General features: G+C 43.2%; 1 protein-coding gene across 1 annotated transcript in view; it reads left to right on the top strand.

Moving 5' to 3' along the window:
- The first annotated feature begins 1195 nt into the window (after positions 1-1195).
- The window catches only part of LOC120942624 (solute carrier family 2, facilitated glucose transporter member 11-like), a 43617-nt gene continuing 29231 nt past the window's right edge, over positions 1196-15581 (top strand). The window contains exons 1-7 of the mRNA XM_040355608.1: positions 1196-1271; positions 2627-2725; positions 5309-5469; positions 5549-5673; positions 6709-6838; positions 7013-7161; positions 11872-12059. Of these exons, the coding sequence (XP_040211542.1) occupies positions 1248-1271; positions 2627-2725; positions 5309-5469; positions 5549-5673; positions 6709-6838; positions 7013-7161; positions 11872-12059 (876 nt within the window). The 5' untranslated portion in view covers positions 1196-1247. The remainder of the gene's footprint in view (positions 1272-2626; positions 2726-5308; positions 5470-5548; positions 5674-6708; positions 6839-7012; positions 7162-11871; positions 12060-15581) is intronic.

Consider the following 15581-nt stretch of genomic DNA (forward strand, 5'->3'; position numbering starts at 1 on the left):
GAGGAGATGCTGCTGATCGGCTCTCCTCACACTCTGTCGGTGTAATGCGAAGAGAGCGATAAAAGGCATTCCGCATTTACATGTAAACGGCTGTCATTGGACACAGCCGATCATATGGATAAAGAGCCACGTCATCGGCTCTTTACCGAGATTGGGGTCATGCCATGTCCTAGTGACACAGCACGCCCACGATCGGCGTGCAAGAGCGGTGACACTGGGGCAACGTCAAATGACGTCCCAGTGCGAGAGGAGATCCCGCCCGCTGTAATTTCCCTATATGGCGGGAGGATCACACTGGAGTATACGCAGTTTTCCTGCATTTTACCCCCACTTTTAGGGAACAGAGACTCATCAAAGGGAAAGTAACGCTGGGTCAAATCGTGAAGGGTGGTTGTGAGCCACCCAGGGTTGCCATACCCGGAGGAACTTATCATGAGTGTCCGATAAAATGGCAGTAAGTTTCTCATTTACCATGATATCATTCACGCAGTTTTTAACTGCTACAAAGCAGAGGGCGTGGGTCTTCCCGGCCCTTGCTATGGTCAATTTAGTTGCAGTAAAAATATGCCCTGCCAGTTGGCCTTCAGGGCGAAGAAGCTCTGTGATTGGTTTCTACGAAAAGGCCTCAAAAGGGTCCCTCTTTAAATTCCTGTTGATAAGGTTGCAGAGCAACGCATAAACTCTAACCCACAATCTGCATACCCTGGGGCAGGTCCATGTCCTTTTTTTTTATACATTTAGTGTCCCACACTGCTCACACTGTCTGTTAAGTGATAACAGTGCCAGAATAATGCCACTGCCATTGCATAAAAAGATAGCCTGCATGCCATTGGTAGCTGCAGACCCAAGATAAGTGCCGGAGTCTCGTATCACCCTAGTGCTGGATTGGGATGCCCCAAAGAACTGGGATCCACTGCAGGATTCTCCAGTAGGCCAGTTCAACCCTAATGAAAACCATTATGGTTTGTCTTTAACAGAAAAGCATCTATGACACATGCAACATAATTTAGATATAGGATGCATGTGCTCCTGTGTGCCTTTGACCCAGTACCTGCACATTATGTAACATCAAAAGTGTGTGAAAGTACCTTATGGCATCTCTGAAATGTCTAATCGGCAGGTTCTTTATAACTTAGAAATAACAGTGTATGTAAAAATTTAACCTCATTCCACCTCAATAGCAGTTTCCTTGGTCCAAGATTGCCAGGACTCAGGAAGAAGCCAAGGCAGCAAGTCTATTCTCTGAAATGTCATCTTGGGTTAAGAACTTGGTGAGTATCCAACTTTTATCTCCCTAGCTGCGGAGCAGCGAGGCCACTCACAGCACAACACATTTTCACTGCTATGTGTATATTGCTTGTTCATTACATTTTATATTATATGAAGTTAGAACTGGTTCAATGTAAAATATTTATTGAATGATTTGGTTTCTTAACTTTGCCCTAATGGATAAAACACGTATCCTTGGATTCATTTTTAATGGGTTCAAAGGTTAATTTATCTTAGAATTATTATTTTTTTGTCAAATCATCAGATAAACATTGTGTGGAGGGATAAACTTTAGGGGTATTAGTGATTCATGCCTGGGTTTAACCACTTGCCTACTGGGCACTTTCACCCCCTTCCTGCCCAGGCCAGTTTTCAGCTATCACGCTTTGAATGACAATGGCGCACTCATGCAACACAGTACCCAAATACATCTTTCTCTTTTTTTGAGACAGATAGAACTTTCTTTTGGTGGTATTTAACCACCACTGGATTTTTTATTTTTTTTTGCTAAACAAACGAAAAAAGACCAAACATTTTGATAAATAATTATCTATTTAGACACTATTTTTTTCAAAATTTTTGGTCTTTTTTTCATTTGTTTAGCAAAAAATAAAAAAAACAAATGGTGAATACAAATTACAGCTTACAGATCCTTATGCCGCGTACACACGATCGGACATTCCGACATCAAAACCGTGGACTTTTTTTCCGACGGATGTTCGCTCAAACTTGTCTTGCATACACATGGTCACAATGTTGTCAGAAATTGCGAAAAACGCGGTGACGTAAAACACTACGACGAGCCGAGAAAAATTAAGTTCAATGATTCCGAGCATGCGTTAAATTGTGTACACACGGTCGGAATTTCCGACAACAACTTTTGTTGTCGGAAAATTTGAGAACCAGCTCTCAAATTTTTGTTGTCAGAAATTCCGACAGCAAATGTCCGATGGAGTGTACACACGGTCGGATTTTCCGACAACAAGCTCACATCGAACATTTGTTCGGCCATCTACAGACACAGGGCGGCAGCGTCCTGGTGCAGGCATAATCTCTGGTGTTTTTACATGTGATGACCTCCGTGCTGACTGCTTTGCTGAGTGTTTGAATCATGTAGTTTTCTCTATGCAAATTCCTCTGAAGAAGGGATTTGAGTTTTGTCCTGAAACGCGTCAAGATTTAAGGGGAAGATATTGTCATGGCAGCATTGATTCTCATATCAGTCATTACCTTATTGTGCTATGTTATGTCTCTTTTTTTTTAAAGTTATATTTACTACAAGACAAACTGTTCAGCTGATCTATTACAGCTTGGGTGATGTAGACAGTAATACAGTATTAAACATTTTGTCTCTCAGCTCCAGTATCGCGGGCTTCTTATGCTCATATGTGTATTGGGAATTGGAGGAACTTTTCAATATGGATTTCATATATCTGTGTTAAACTCTCCTTCTCAGGTGAGCATTAAACAAATTATTGTCTATATTATAATTCAGCATCATTTCGGCAAGGATAAAACCATCTGAGAAATGTATCAACTGTCTCACAGACTGTAATAAGCAATTAATTATTGTATTAGAAGTATTTTTTAACTTGCTATTAGCCTCTTGCAACCCCTATTACAGCAGCACTCTTAATCTGCAGACCTTGACGGCAGGAGGGACTGAGCACTGTGGAGGACCAAGTTGACTGACACTTCTGGAAGTGTCAGTTTCCCTATAGATTTCAGAGGAGGACTTATGTGAACGGAGCCACAGGAAAGGTAAGTATTTATTCTCTTTCTTTGCAGGTATGTCTGTTCGGGATGTTTTGATTTAATGGCTGGGTCATTAACTGAATAAATCAACGATCTCATTACAGTTACACTGTAGATCGCAGTACGCAAATTAAATGCATCTGATTAGGTAATGAAATTAGACTTTTTCGTTTCAATGGGAAACACGTTGGGGCAAACAATCAACTTTCAAATATCACTTCCGCAGGCCATAGTTTTAAATGGAAATAAAGATCCTCTAAGCATTATTGCAGACCCAAATACTAAAAACATCACAGACACATCTGGAGTTTCTTTTGGTGCATTCAGAATTCAAGAATTTCTCTGATTTGTTAAGTCATAGGATTCATTCTACAAAAGAGACAGATATGCAGTAGTTAAAGTGACACTGAGGCCTCGTACACACGACCGAACATGTCCGCGGACCAGTTTCCGCGGACATGTCCGACCGTGTGTAGGGCCTAGCGGACAGTTTTCCGGCCGAGCGGACAGGTTTCCAGCGAACAATAGTTTCTTAGCATGCTAAGAAACTTGTCCGTTGGAAAGCTGTCCGTCGGACATGTCCGATGGTTAGTATGACTCATCGGACATGTCCGCTGGTTATGACGTATAACCAGCGGCCCGAAATCCCGCGCATGCGTCAAATTGATTCGACGCATGCGTGGAAGCATTGTACTTCCATGTCAGAGAACGTCGGTGTCGTATACATCACCGCGTTCTCTGTCCGCGTGGATTTTGGTCTGATGGTGTGTACACACATCAGACCAAAACCTCCCAGCAGACATGTCCGATGAAAACGGTCCGCGGACCGTTTTCATCGGACATGTCTGGTCGTGTGTACAAGGCCTAAAGGTTCCCGTTCTCTGTGTAGTTCATTTTGCACAGAGTGGCCCCGATCCACCTGTTCTGGGGTCCCGCGGCGACTCTCGCAGCTCCTCCCTGCATTAGATAACCCCCTCTGGGAAGCTCTCTCCCAAGGGAGTTACCTTGCGGGCACGCTCCCGTGTCATACACTCGGCGTCCATTGACGCCGAGTGTATGACTCGGCCCCGCCCCCCGGCGCCCGCATTATTGGATTTGATTGACAGCAGCGGGAGCCAATGGCTGCGCTGCTATCAATCTATCCAATCAAAGCCAGGACTCCAAGAAAGAAGGATGCCGGGGACTCGCCCAGGGAAATTCAGGGCTCAGGTAAGTAAAACGGGGGGCTGGGGGGCCGGACAGTGCAAGGTGTTTTTTCACCTTAATGCATAGGATGCATTAAGGTGAAAAAACACATAGGTTTACAACCCCTTTAATGTTCCTCAACAGTTTATAGAACTCTGAACCAGCCAGTTTTTTAAAGGCTAAGTTCATCTTTAAAAAAAATATAAAAATGTACATGTTTTTGCAGGTATAAAAGCATGCATATTTTTTTTTTATATTAGAAGCCTGCAAAGCATGGCAACTGCGATTAGCATATCGTGGGTTCATTGTCATGTTCCTGCAGACACTGCCTACCACTTTCTGCCCATGCCTCTGTGTGGTCTTTCGGTTTGAAAAACTTACCAGTGCCCTCGCAGTTCATTGAGAACTACAAGTTATCTGCCACAGTGGCAGATGGGACCTGTAGTCTATTCATTCACAGATTCCGCCCACACAGCTATGCTGTTTTTTAATTGTAACAGTAGGTGTGGAAAGAAGAGCCCCCGCCCGCCCGCTGTCATGGGGCGGGATGCTGGAACTTGTGCAAAGTAACATGTTATATTTAGGGTGTAACATGTTACACCCTAGATATAAATACAGGTGTAACATGTTACTAAATGTGAATTTGGAGAATCCTTCTTCTTTCTGTCCCTTTTCACACTTGTTTGCTCAGTGGCTCTATGCCCTATGTTCACAAAATTAAGTGAGCTTTTCTTTGAGCTTATCCAGCCAATTTTGGCCATATTTAATTCAATGGGAGCATTTGTAAACACATAATACACACATTTTGGGGTGTTTTCACGTTTGCCTGAAGAACTCCTCTAGAACTGCTCCCCTACCATTGCCTAGCCCAGGAAACAAACACCTGATACGTATGCAAAAATATTTGTAAAATGCCTGTTATATGCCTGAAAATGCTTTAAAAATGCTGAAACATTCCTAGGAATATGCTGTGCAGAGGTGTAAATTAAGGTTTACACTATGGAAGGAATTGTTTATTCTTATTGGTAGACTTACAGTGGCTCTACACAGCCATTTCAGATCCTAGATAGGTAGTGATTGCCTAAAACCTTTCTTCCAGTTTGTAAAGACATTCATCAATGACACATGGATACATCGATACCAGCTACCAATAGCTGAGAGCAGTCTTAGATTATTATGGTCCTTTGTTGTGTCAAGTTACTGCATTGGCGGGTTGCTTGGATCTCTGGCAACAGGATATTTAGCTTCCAGATTTGGCAAGTAAGTGCATTTAAAATTCATTGCTGTCATTACCAGTATGAAAACAGTGCTGATAATTACCAATGTTTCCTCATTACAGAAAGAAATGTCTGCTATGCAGTGACCTGATTCCTATTGTTGGAGCTCTCCTGCTTGGTCTCAGTTCCACTGCCAGGTCTTTTGAGATGATTCTGCTTGCTCGCTTTTTATATGGCATTAACGCAGGTATGGGTAGTCTGCTAGGTATGGTCACAGCATAAAAACTTAAAGGAGTTCTATGGTCACAGAACACACTTCCGATCTTTTACATCAGCATTGTAATAGAAATACAAACAATAGTTATAGTAATTCAGTATGAGCTTATCTGAAAAGTCAGCAGGCCATGTTTCCACAACTTCTTGTAATTCCTGCATGCTTTACAAGCAGTGATCCCAGTACTGAGCCCAATGCTGTATCCTGGCTTAGGCCAACAAGACCCAGGCCTAGGGCAGCACTTTTCAGGGGGGAAGCAGAAAAAGAGTCCCTGCCGGCTTGCGCTATACTTTATGGGGCGGACTGGGCCGAGAGGCAAATTAGTCTAGCGCCCCATAAAGGGGCCGCACTGCTTCCATTATGCAGGTGGTCGGCATTTCGCAACTGTGGGGGGGGGGCTTCTAATTTTGACTGTCCTATCACCCTGGACCACAAACCTTCCTCACTGTGCTAGGTTTTCTGCTGCACTATTGGCATGGTTATATCTTCTTAGTCCTCTCCATAAAATTATCATAAATGTGTGCTTAAAGTAGAACTATAGGCAACACTTTTTTTTATCATTTTGAAGTAAGGGAGGGTTATGGCCCCTGTCAGTTTATTTTTTACCATCCCTGTCCCATTGCAGAGATTTCCCTTCACTTCCTGTCCCATAGCCAAACAGGAAGTGAGAGGAAATCTATGCAAAGGAAATCCATTGCCCCCCCCCCCCCCCCCAGAACTAGTGTCCCCACGTGAAAATTTCAGGGCTGCAAACAGCAAGGGGTGTGGCCTTGACAGGAAGGGGTTTGTCATATTTAAATTAGGGGCTGAACGAGTTTAGTCAGGCCTAAGGCAGCACAAAAATACACTACTGACTGAGCCCCTTGACAAGTGTTCTAATCCCTCTCTATCCAAAACTAAAACAAAATGCGTTAGTTATACTTTAACTCTCTCAGATATATTTCTTGTGGATTTCTCTTTAAATGTTTTAATCATGTGTACTCTGTAAATGACGTATTTGCTTTTCAGGATTCGGCCTGAACATCCACGCTCAGTATGCAGGTGAAATAGCAGATAAAAAGATGCGTGGCTTTACTAACACAAGTATCTCCATATTTGTGACAACTGGGAAACTCACTGCCCAAATTATTGGCCTAAGGTGAGTGCCCCTGTGGGCCTATATTCTAATTTTATACATTATATGGCTTTCAAATGTTTTAATTCTTACTGTTATACTGTGACATCTGGAATTAAATTTACTTTATTATGTGAGGGTATTTAGGGATATGCAATATATACATTTTATAGTTTTGTTATCTATGCTTACCTTTAGGGAGGTCCTAGGATTTGAATCAATATGGCCTCTTCTCTTGGCTGTCAGTGGGTTCTGGGCACTGACCCAACTGCTTACCTTGCCATTTTTTCCTGAGTCTCCACCATACCTTCTGATGGAAAAACAAGACAAGGATGGTTGTATGCAAGGTATGGATGAAGAACCTTTTTTATCCTATTTGGATAATTATTGATAAGAGTTTGCTATTAAGTACTCCCCGGTTATTGTGGCTTTTGAATTTGTTTTGCTGGAGACAGCTTACTGGTCGAAAGGCCACCAAACTGATGTACCTACAGCAGATGTTCTTCTGCCAGATATTGCTGGGGCCCTTTATAGGCATCAGTGCTCCTATTAACAGTCGCCATTAACCTGCATTCAGTATCGGTACAGTATGGGTACATTTTAGTCTTGTCACAAGTGCAAGGGTTTGTGTTTTTCAGGTACGGTAAAGAGTCTGTATATTGCGGTATAGAGTTGGTATTAGACATGTGCAGAACTCTAACATTTGTTTTGCTTTGGTTAGATTTGTTATGTTACTAATTTCCTTTTGTTGATTCATTTTGGAATTTGTTTAGTTATGTTTTATTTTTTTATTACTTTTCTAACTAATTCAAAAAATTATGGAACAATTAAAATTCAGATGGGTCTTCCCCACAACCCTTGCCCAGTGATTCACATGATGGTGGGCCCGGATCTGGTGCCCGCTTGTTAAAGGGTGCTAACACATTCTGATAAGTCACCCCCACAACCACCAGGCCAGGGTTGTGGGGAAGAGGCCCTTGTCCCCATCAACATGGGGACAAGGTGCTTTGGGGGAGTTCCCCCTAAAATCAATGCCAGACCTGAGACCTTTGAGTCATTGGTTGTTAAAGCGGAGTTACACCCATAAATGGAACTTCCGCTTTTCGGAACCCTAAGACAGGTATTTGCACCCACTTCCGGGCATAAACTCCTGTGGGAGTCACGCCACGACCCCCCCCCCCCCCCGCTGTCTCCTGGGAAACACACTGGTCCCAGTAGAGAGTAGGGACCAGTAAAGACGGCCACGCTGCTCGCGCATTCGCAGTAGGGAACCGGGCAGTGAAGCTGCAACACTTCACTTCCTGAATCCTTCACGAGGATGGCGGCAGGGCAGCTGAGAGACGAGCGATTGCTCAGCCACGGCTGCCGACATCGTGGGCGCGCCGCTGGACAGCTAAGTGTCCATTTTTTAAAAGTCAGCAGCTGCAGTATTTGTAGCTGTTGGCTTTTAAAAAATTTTTGGGGTGGACCTCTGCTTTAAGGAGCTCTCCTGCCCAAAAGCTCCTTTCCATCTTTAGGGCATGTGGCCGAGCATGGTTCAGGAGAGGGGGGGGGCTCACTTGTCCCCCCCCCCTTCCATGACTTACCAGGCTGCTTGGATAAGGGTCTGGTTTTCTTTTCTGTATTATTCTTTGCCAGCATTCTTTTGTTTACATTCATCTGTCAACGGGGAAACTTGCCAAACTCAATTTTTTCCTTAAATCTTTCTACACTGAACAGTACAGCAAATAGTTTCCAAACAAGAATCAATTTTTAAATAGTTTTATAAGCATTTTTTTAATTTGAAAAAAATAAAATAATCTAAAGCTATCCTACATTAATATTGGAGAAGATCTAGATGTTTTACCTTTTTCAAAACCATTAGAATCCTTTTTTTTAAATCAAATACAGCTTTATTGAAAAATAAAAGCATATAAATAAAAAGTTTACAGCAATTCCAAGACAGTCTCTTAAGCTTCTTGAACATACTCAGAAAACAGCTCATACAATGTATAACAAACACAGTGGTATAAATCTCGCTTCCCTCTATCACAAAAGGACAGTACAGTTTGATCATAGGTAAACAGCAGAATCAAACTCCTAATTTCGCCACATCTGCTGACAAGTGTATAGCAAAGTTCTCTTGTCAGAGGGATATAACTCAACCAATAAGTAGCCTGTCCATCACCAATTCTAATGGACCCTGGAGTATCCAGCCATGGACCCCTCTTCTGGTAGATGTTAGCCATGTGCGTTTTGTTTAGTTACGAATTGAAAATTCGTACGAATTTCCTAAAATTTGTACATTCGGAAGCATTCGAAACCCGAACTGCTATGCTTCCGAGTTGTATACGAAATACGAAATTTCGTTGATGAATTTCGGATCCAGATTTCGTTACAACGGAAACATCACTGGAGTTTTGTTGACCAATCAGAGGCTTTCTTCTGCTGCTGAGTGAGGGTTGGGAAAATTAGCTTTTTTAATATGGGAGTGGGAGACTGGTACTGGTAGTCGATAGGAGACTCAGAATCAGACAAAATAAGAATGTTCGTTAATATCGTTTTATTATCATAATAATTACGTTTATTCGTTATGATGAAGTTAAATTACCTTTTTTGAATATTTGAAATGGGAGTCACCAGTAGGGTCCGCAGTTTCAATTAGAACATGAGTACGAATCGAAAATTGTTCGTTCAAACATTGTGGGAGCCCCTTATAATGAGCACAGCAGGGGTACAGCCCCAAGAGGAAGTCAGCACAGCACAGGGATGGTGGGAGCCCCTCATAATGAGCACAGCAGAGGTACAAACCCAGGAAGTCAGCACAGGGATGGTGGGAGCCCCTCATAATGAGCACAGCAGAAGTACAGCCCCAGGAGGAAGTCAGCACAGCACAGGGATGGTGGAAGCCCCTCCTATTGAGCACATGGCTGCAATGCACAGCTGCTCCAGTTTTTGCCTGCTCCAGTTTCGATAGATCCCCCGCACTGTGCGGGGTCACTGGAAATTGTTTGGTGTTACCGTGCATGTGCTCTCCGCACATCCCTGGTGACCCCAAACAGTGGGGGGGGGGGGGAATCTATCGAAACTTGAGCAGGCAAAAACTGAAGCAGCTGTGCATGGCAGCCAATCAGCCTCTCTCTCTCTTTTATTTTCAAATCTTAACGGAACGAACTGAAGAGAAGCTGATTGGTTGCCATGGACAACTGCTCCAGATTCTGTTTGCTCCAATTTTGATCAATTTCCTTAAATGTCTTTTTATCTGTTCTAGCAGTCATATGTGTAAATGAGAAGAATGGTGGGGGAACTGGGGGCAAAAACTACTATATTGAGAAAGGTATTTTTGCTTTTTAAATTCATCATAACGAATGGTCATAATTGTTACGAAAAATGAACGAATCTAATGAAAATTCGTATTTCGTATGAATCCAAATTAAATTTCGGACACGAATTACGAAATACGAACTAACAGAACGAAACTAAACAAATTTATTGACGGTGCACATGTCTAGTAGATGTACTACTCCAGTCTAAGACCTTTACTCATACATTGTACCAATTCCTTATGAGATGGAGAATTAGTAGACTTCCAATACATAAGCACAACACTACGGACTTGAAAAAGAGCCACAACTTCTCTAATAGGGACAGATAGTTGGAAATCATCTAAGATGCCCAGAAGGCAAGGTTTGGGGTCAAGCAGGATGGAGATCTGAAATACAGCTTTTATTGTATTCAGTACTCCCACCCAATAATTGTGTAGTTTGGGGCACTGCGAAATTAGATGGACCAGGTCCCCATGGTCCCTAGAACATTTACTGCAAGTGGGGGTGTCTAAGATGCCCATTTTGTGCAAACTAATCGGAGTAAGATGCGCCCTCGAGAGTATGTATAATTGCATGAGCCTTTGGAGCATTGGGGTACTGCCTGAAGCACTTCCTCTCACTGATCCTCTACAAATGGGCCAGGATCTCTCTCCCACCTCTTGCCTGCTTTCAAGGCAAAGGATATAAAAAATGTATTTAGCAGCATTTCATGACACCTTGAGATAAAGCCTTTCATGGAAACTGTTTCAGCCATCATGTTAAACACAGGAATTGGGGATTGTTGCCACTCCAAAGACTGGCCCTGGGCTGCTATAGCATGTTTGAGCTGGAAATAATAAAATAGCATGGATATTGGCAAGGAAAATTTCACTTATAGTTCCTCAAAGGAACATAAAGTGGCATATTTAAAATTATGGTGAAGATGGGTTATCCCCTGTTTACTCCACTTCTAACCTTGCTGCACCTTTGCCAGTCTTGGGTAACCTATTCCGCCAAATTGGACTATAGCAGGTGAAGCCTGTGACCCATTGTAGCTGTTTAGTCTTATTTCAGATTTTTTCCATATTACATTAATGCCATATTGCAGAGGCTATATAAAACACAATATGAACTTCTATAACTCAGACTTAGAGCAGTGTTTCTCAAACTTTTTTCAGTCAGAGCACCCTCCAAAACTATGCACAGTCTAAAGGCACCCCATTTTAAAATGTACAAAATTGTATTCATCGTTTTACATAAAGCAGCAACATTCCCATGTGGGACACCCAACGTTAGAGGCGACTTATTCTTCCAAAGCAAATACACCTTTGCAAACTCGTACTACTGACTGACTGGCAGTCTAGCATTTCTCTTCTCTCATTCAACCAATGTGACCCCAGTGCCCACAGAGAGGTGCAAACAAGATGTTGTGCAGGTGCCCAATGTCCTCCTTATCAAACAATGACATCATTGTTAGGACACCGGCAGCTGAAAAGTTGCAATGGTGCATAAATGGCTTTGTGTAACTAAAAGGAAGGCTTGATCTACTGCTGGTTGGTATAAAAGTTTGGGGCAATTTTAAGGCATTTTACCAAGGCATCCTTGAAGAAACCTGAAGGCTCCCAGTTGCAAAAAGCTGACTTTGAGAATAAGCTAACCAATAAAAAGAATCACACTTCTATAGGTAGAATTATACTGGAAAAATAAGAACATTTACGCTTTAAAAATTATAAAAAATATATATATATTCATATAGATCCCTTGTATCCTTAGCCCTGAAACAACTCTGGGGAGACAGAGACCACCAGAAGGAGATTGATGATATGTTAAAGGAGCAAGCAGCTCGCAGAAGTGGGAGGAGCCTGGGTGTCCTGGAACTTCTTAAAGAGCGCTCTGTGCGCTGGCAGCTATATATTCTCATTGCCTTGACGATAACTCTGCAGCTCTGTGGGATTAATGCAGTAAGTCTTTAGTTCTACATTATAACAAACTAGCATCCCATTCAGCTCAGCCTATCTGTATTATATTGGCATGTAATTTTTTTTGGGGGGGAGTGGGGGCTTCAGGAGAAGGGGACTTCCTGTCCCACTTCCTCCTTCCGCCGAGGGGCTAGTAAGGCGATTAGCTTAATCGCCTTATTGCAGCCCCTGCCTGTAGGCGAGCGCCTGTCCAATCGGACGGCGCCGCGCCGCTCGCGCATGTGCAGTGCCGCTCGCGCATGCGCAGTGGGTGCCGAAAGCTGTCACAGACACTTACCTGCTCCACAGCTTACATGCTCCACGCTGGAGCCGTGGAGCAGGTAAGTATCTGTTTATTAAAAGCCAGCAGCTACAAAAAGTGTAGATGCTGGCTTTTAATAAACTTAAAAAAAGGCTGGAACATCCCTTTAATACTAAAGAAGGGTTTAAAAACGCCCGTGTTGTGGGGCTTCAGAAGCACTTTTCAGGTAATGGGCAGGGGCGTTTTGGGTGCGCTGTATACAGCCACAGCCCCAAAGATGCTGCTTGCAAGGAATTTTACTAGCGTCCCACAAGCTCACCACCCCAGTGTGGAACCACTTGGGCTTTCACACTCGGGCAGCATGGGAGGAAGTTTTCAGATGCTTTAACCACTTAAGGACCGCCGCAAGACGATATACGTCGGCAGAATGGCACGGCTGGGCACAGGCACGTACAGGTACGTTGTCCTTTAAGACCCAGTCCGAAGCTCAGTGACCGTGCCCGCGGGACCAGTGGACCCGATCGCCGCGGGTGTCCCGCGATCGGGTGACAGGAGCTGAAGAAAGCGGAGAGGTGAGTGTAAACAAACCTTTCCCGTTCTTCTCTGTGGCAATGTCGGTGATCGTCTGTTCCCTGATATAGGAAACGACGATCACTGATGTCACACGTCCAGCCCCGCCCCCCTACAGTAAGAAACACACATGAGGTCACACTTAACCCCTACAGCGCCTCCTAGTGGTTTCATTTTTTCATGGCCAGGTGTGGGCTACTCCTTCGTTTCTTCATCAATTAAGCAGGTAAAAGGTCTGGAGTTAATGTTAAGTGTGGTATTTGCATTTGGAATCTACTGCTGTGAACCTACATCATGCGTTCAAAGGAGCTGTCAATGTAAGTGAAATAGGCCATTGTAAAGCTTCAAAGCACTGGTGAGCTCAGCAACATAAAAAGGCCTGGACGTCCACGGAAGACAACAGCGGTGGATGATCGCAGGATCCTCTCTATGGTAAAGAAAAACCCATTTACAACATCCAGACAAGTGAAGGAAACTCTCCAGGAATTGGGCGTCATTGTCAAAGTCTACAATCAAGAGAAGACTTTACGAGAGCAAATACAGAGGGTTCACCACAAGTTGCAAATCATTCATAAAGCCTGAAGAATAGAAAAGCCAGATTAGACTTTGCCAAAAAACTTCTTAATAATCCAGACCAGTTCTGGAAAAGCATTCTTTGGATGGATGAAACTAAAATTAATCTGAATACCAGAATGAGGGGAGGAAAAAAGTGTGGAGAAGACTTGGAACAGCTCGTGATCCAAGCACCCAACGTCACCTGCAAAACATGGTGGAGGGAGTGTGATGGCATGCGCATGCATGGCTTCCAGTGGCACTGGGTCATTGATGTTTATTGATAATGTGACAGAAGCAGCCAGATGAATTCTGCAGTGTTTAGAGATATACTGTCAGCCCACATTCAGCCAAACGCAACAAAGTTGATTGGACGGCGCTTCACAGTAAAGATGGACAATGATCCAAAACACACTGTAAAAGAAACCCAAGAGCTTTTGAAGGAAAATAAGTGGAATATTCTGCAATGGCCGAGTCAATCCCCTGATCTCAACCCAATTGAGCATGCATTTCACTTGCTGAAGGAAAAACTAAAGGCAGAAAGACCCACAAACAAAGAACAGTTAGAGCCTGGCAAAGCATCGGAAAGGAGGAAACCCAGTCTTCGGTAATGTCCATGGGTTCCAGACTTCAGGCAGTCATTGCCAGTAAGGATTCACAACAAAATATAAAAAATTAACATTTTATTTATGATTATATTCATATGTCTAATTACCGTATTTATCGCCCTATTACACGCTCCGGCGTATAGCGCGCACCCCTAATGTAGCCCTGAAATTCCTGGAAAAAAAATGTTTTATACTTACAGTTTTGGTGTCTTGCAAGGGCGTCCATCGGCGGCCTTGTTCCGGCCCGGTGTCCTTCTGCGGCCATCGTGGTGTCCGAGGTGTCCTCCCGCACTGTCTCCGAGTCAAATCCCCGCTTCCCGCGCTGTGTTTGAACCACTCCGCCGACATATACCGAGCGCAGTACACTCAGGTATACTCGGACAGGCTTGGCTCCTCTTGCGTAAAGGACGTACAGGACGCACAGGACGTGACCGCGAGCGGAGCCGAGCCTGCCCGAGTATACCCGAGTGTACTGCGCTCGGTATATGTCGGCGCAGTGGTTCAAACACAGCGCGGGAATTGAGTATCGGCGTATATCACGCACCCACGATTTTGTCCTGATTTTAAGGGCAAAAAAGTGTGCGGTATACGCCGATAAATACGGTACATTTGAGCACCTGAAAATGGGGGGACTGTGTATATAAATGGTTGCAGTTCCTAAAATTTGTACTTGATATTTATGTTCAAGCCCTTGAATTAAAGCTGTAAATTTGCACATTGTTTCGTTGTAATTTTATTCTGGTGGCATACAGAGCCAAAAGTATGAAAATTGTGCCTGTGTGCAAATATCAATGGACCTTACTGTATATTATAACAACCACTAGATATCATACTCAGATACATATAGTGTAATTGGATGGCAAACTATACATACTAAAATAGGTGAAAGAGTAACTGCTATTTTAATAATGGTAACAGAATCTAACATCTGTTAGGCTGGGTTCGCATATGAGCACGCAGCAGCTCACAGCAGGAGACAAGTGCGTCCTCATTAACTGTTTCAGGGCTGATTTCAGCCTGAATTTTTGTCTAAATTCAGACTTGAAACAGACCAAAAGACGCAAAGCGTTCCTGTGCAAGTCGCACAGGAGCTGCTGCGAAGATATGTGAACTGGCTCCATAGAGAGCCGATCACAATCTCCTGCTATTGCGAATTGGATGCGGTAAACCCACATCCAATTTACACTAGTGAGAACCCAGCCTTAGACAAATTACACATGCATTAAATGTGCACAGATTTTTTTTATTTGAATTAAATCAGAATTTTTGATAATTTTTTATGAATATTTTCTTTCTATGATGCAACTTATGGGTTTGCTGTTTGACCATCTATCAATTTATTCTGAATCTCAAGTTAGTACAACTGCATCGGAAACATTACAAAATATACTGATTACTCTGAAATATTTGAGGGTATCTTTAGTCATTTGGCTGATGGGGAACAAATGATGTTCAAATCCACTAATCATCTTAGTTGGTCAGAGTCTGGTCAACCTCTATATTCTGGTTAATGGGATATGTCAGCAACCATTT

This window comes from Rana temporaria, chromosome 1, assembly GCF_905171775.1.
Source record: "Rana temporaria chromosome 1, aRanTem1.1, whole genome shotgun sequence".
NCBI lineage: Eukaryota > Metazoa > Chordata > Amphibia > Anura > Ranidae > Rana > Rana temporaria.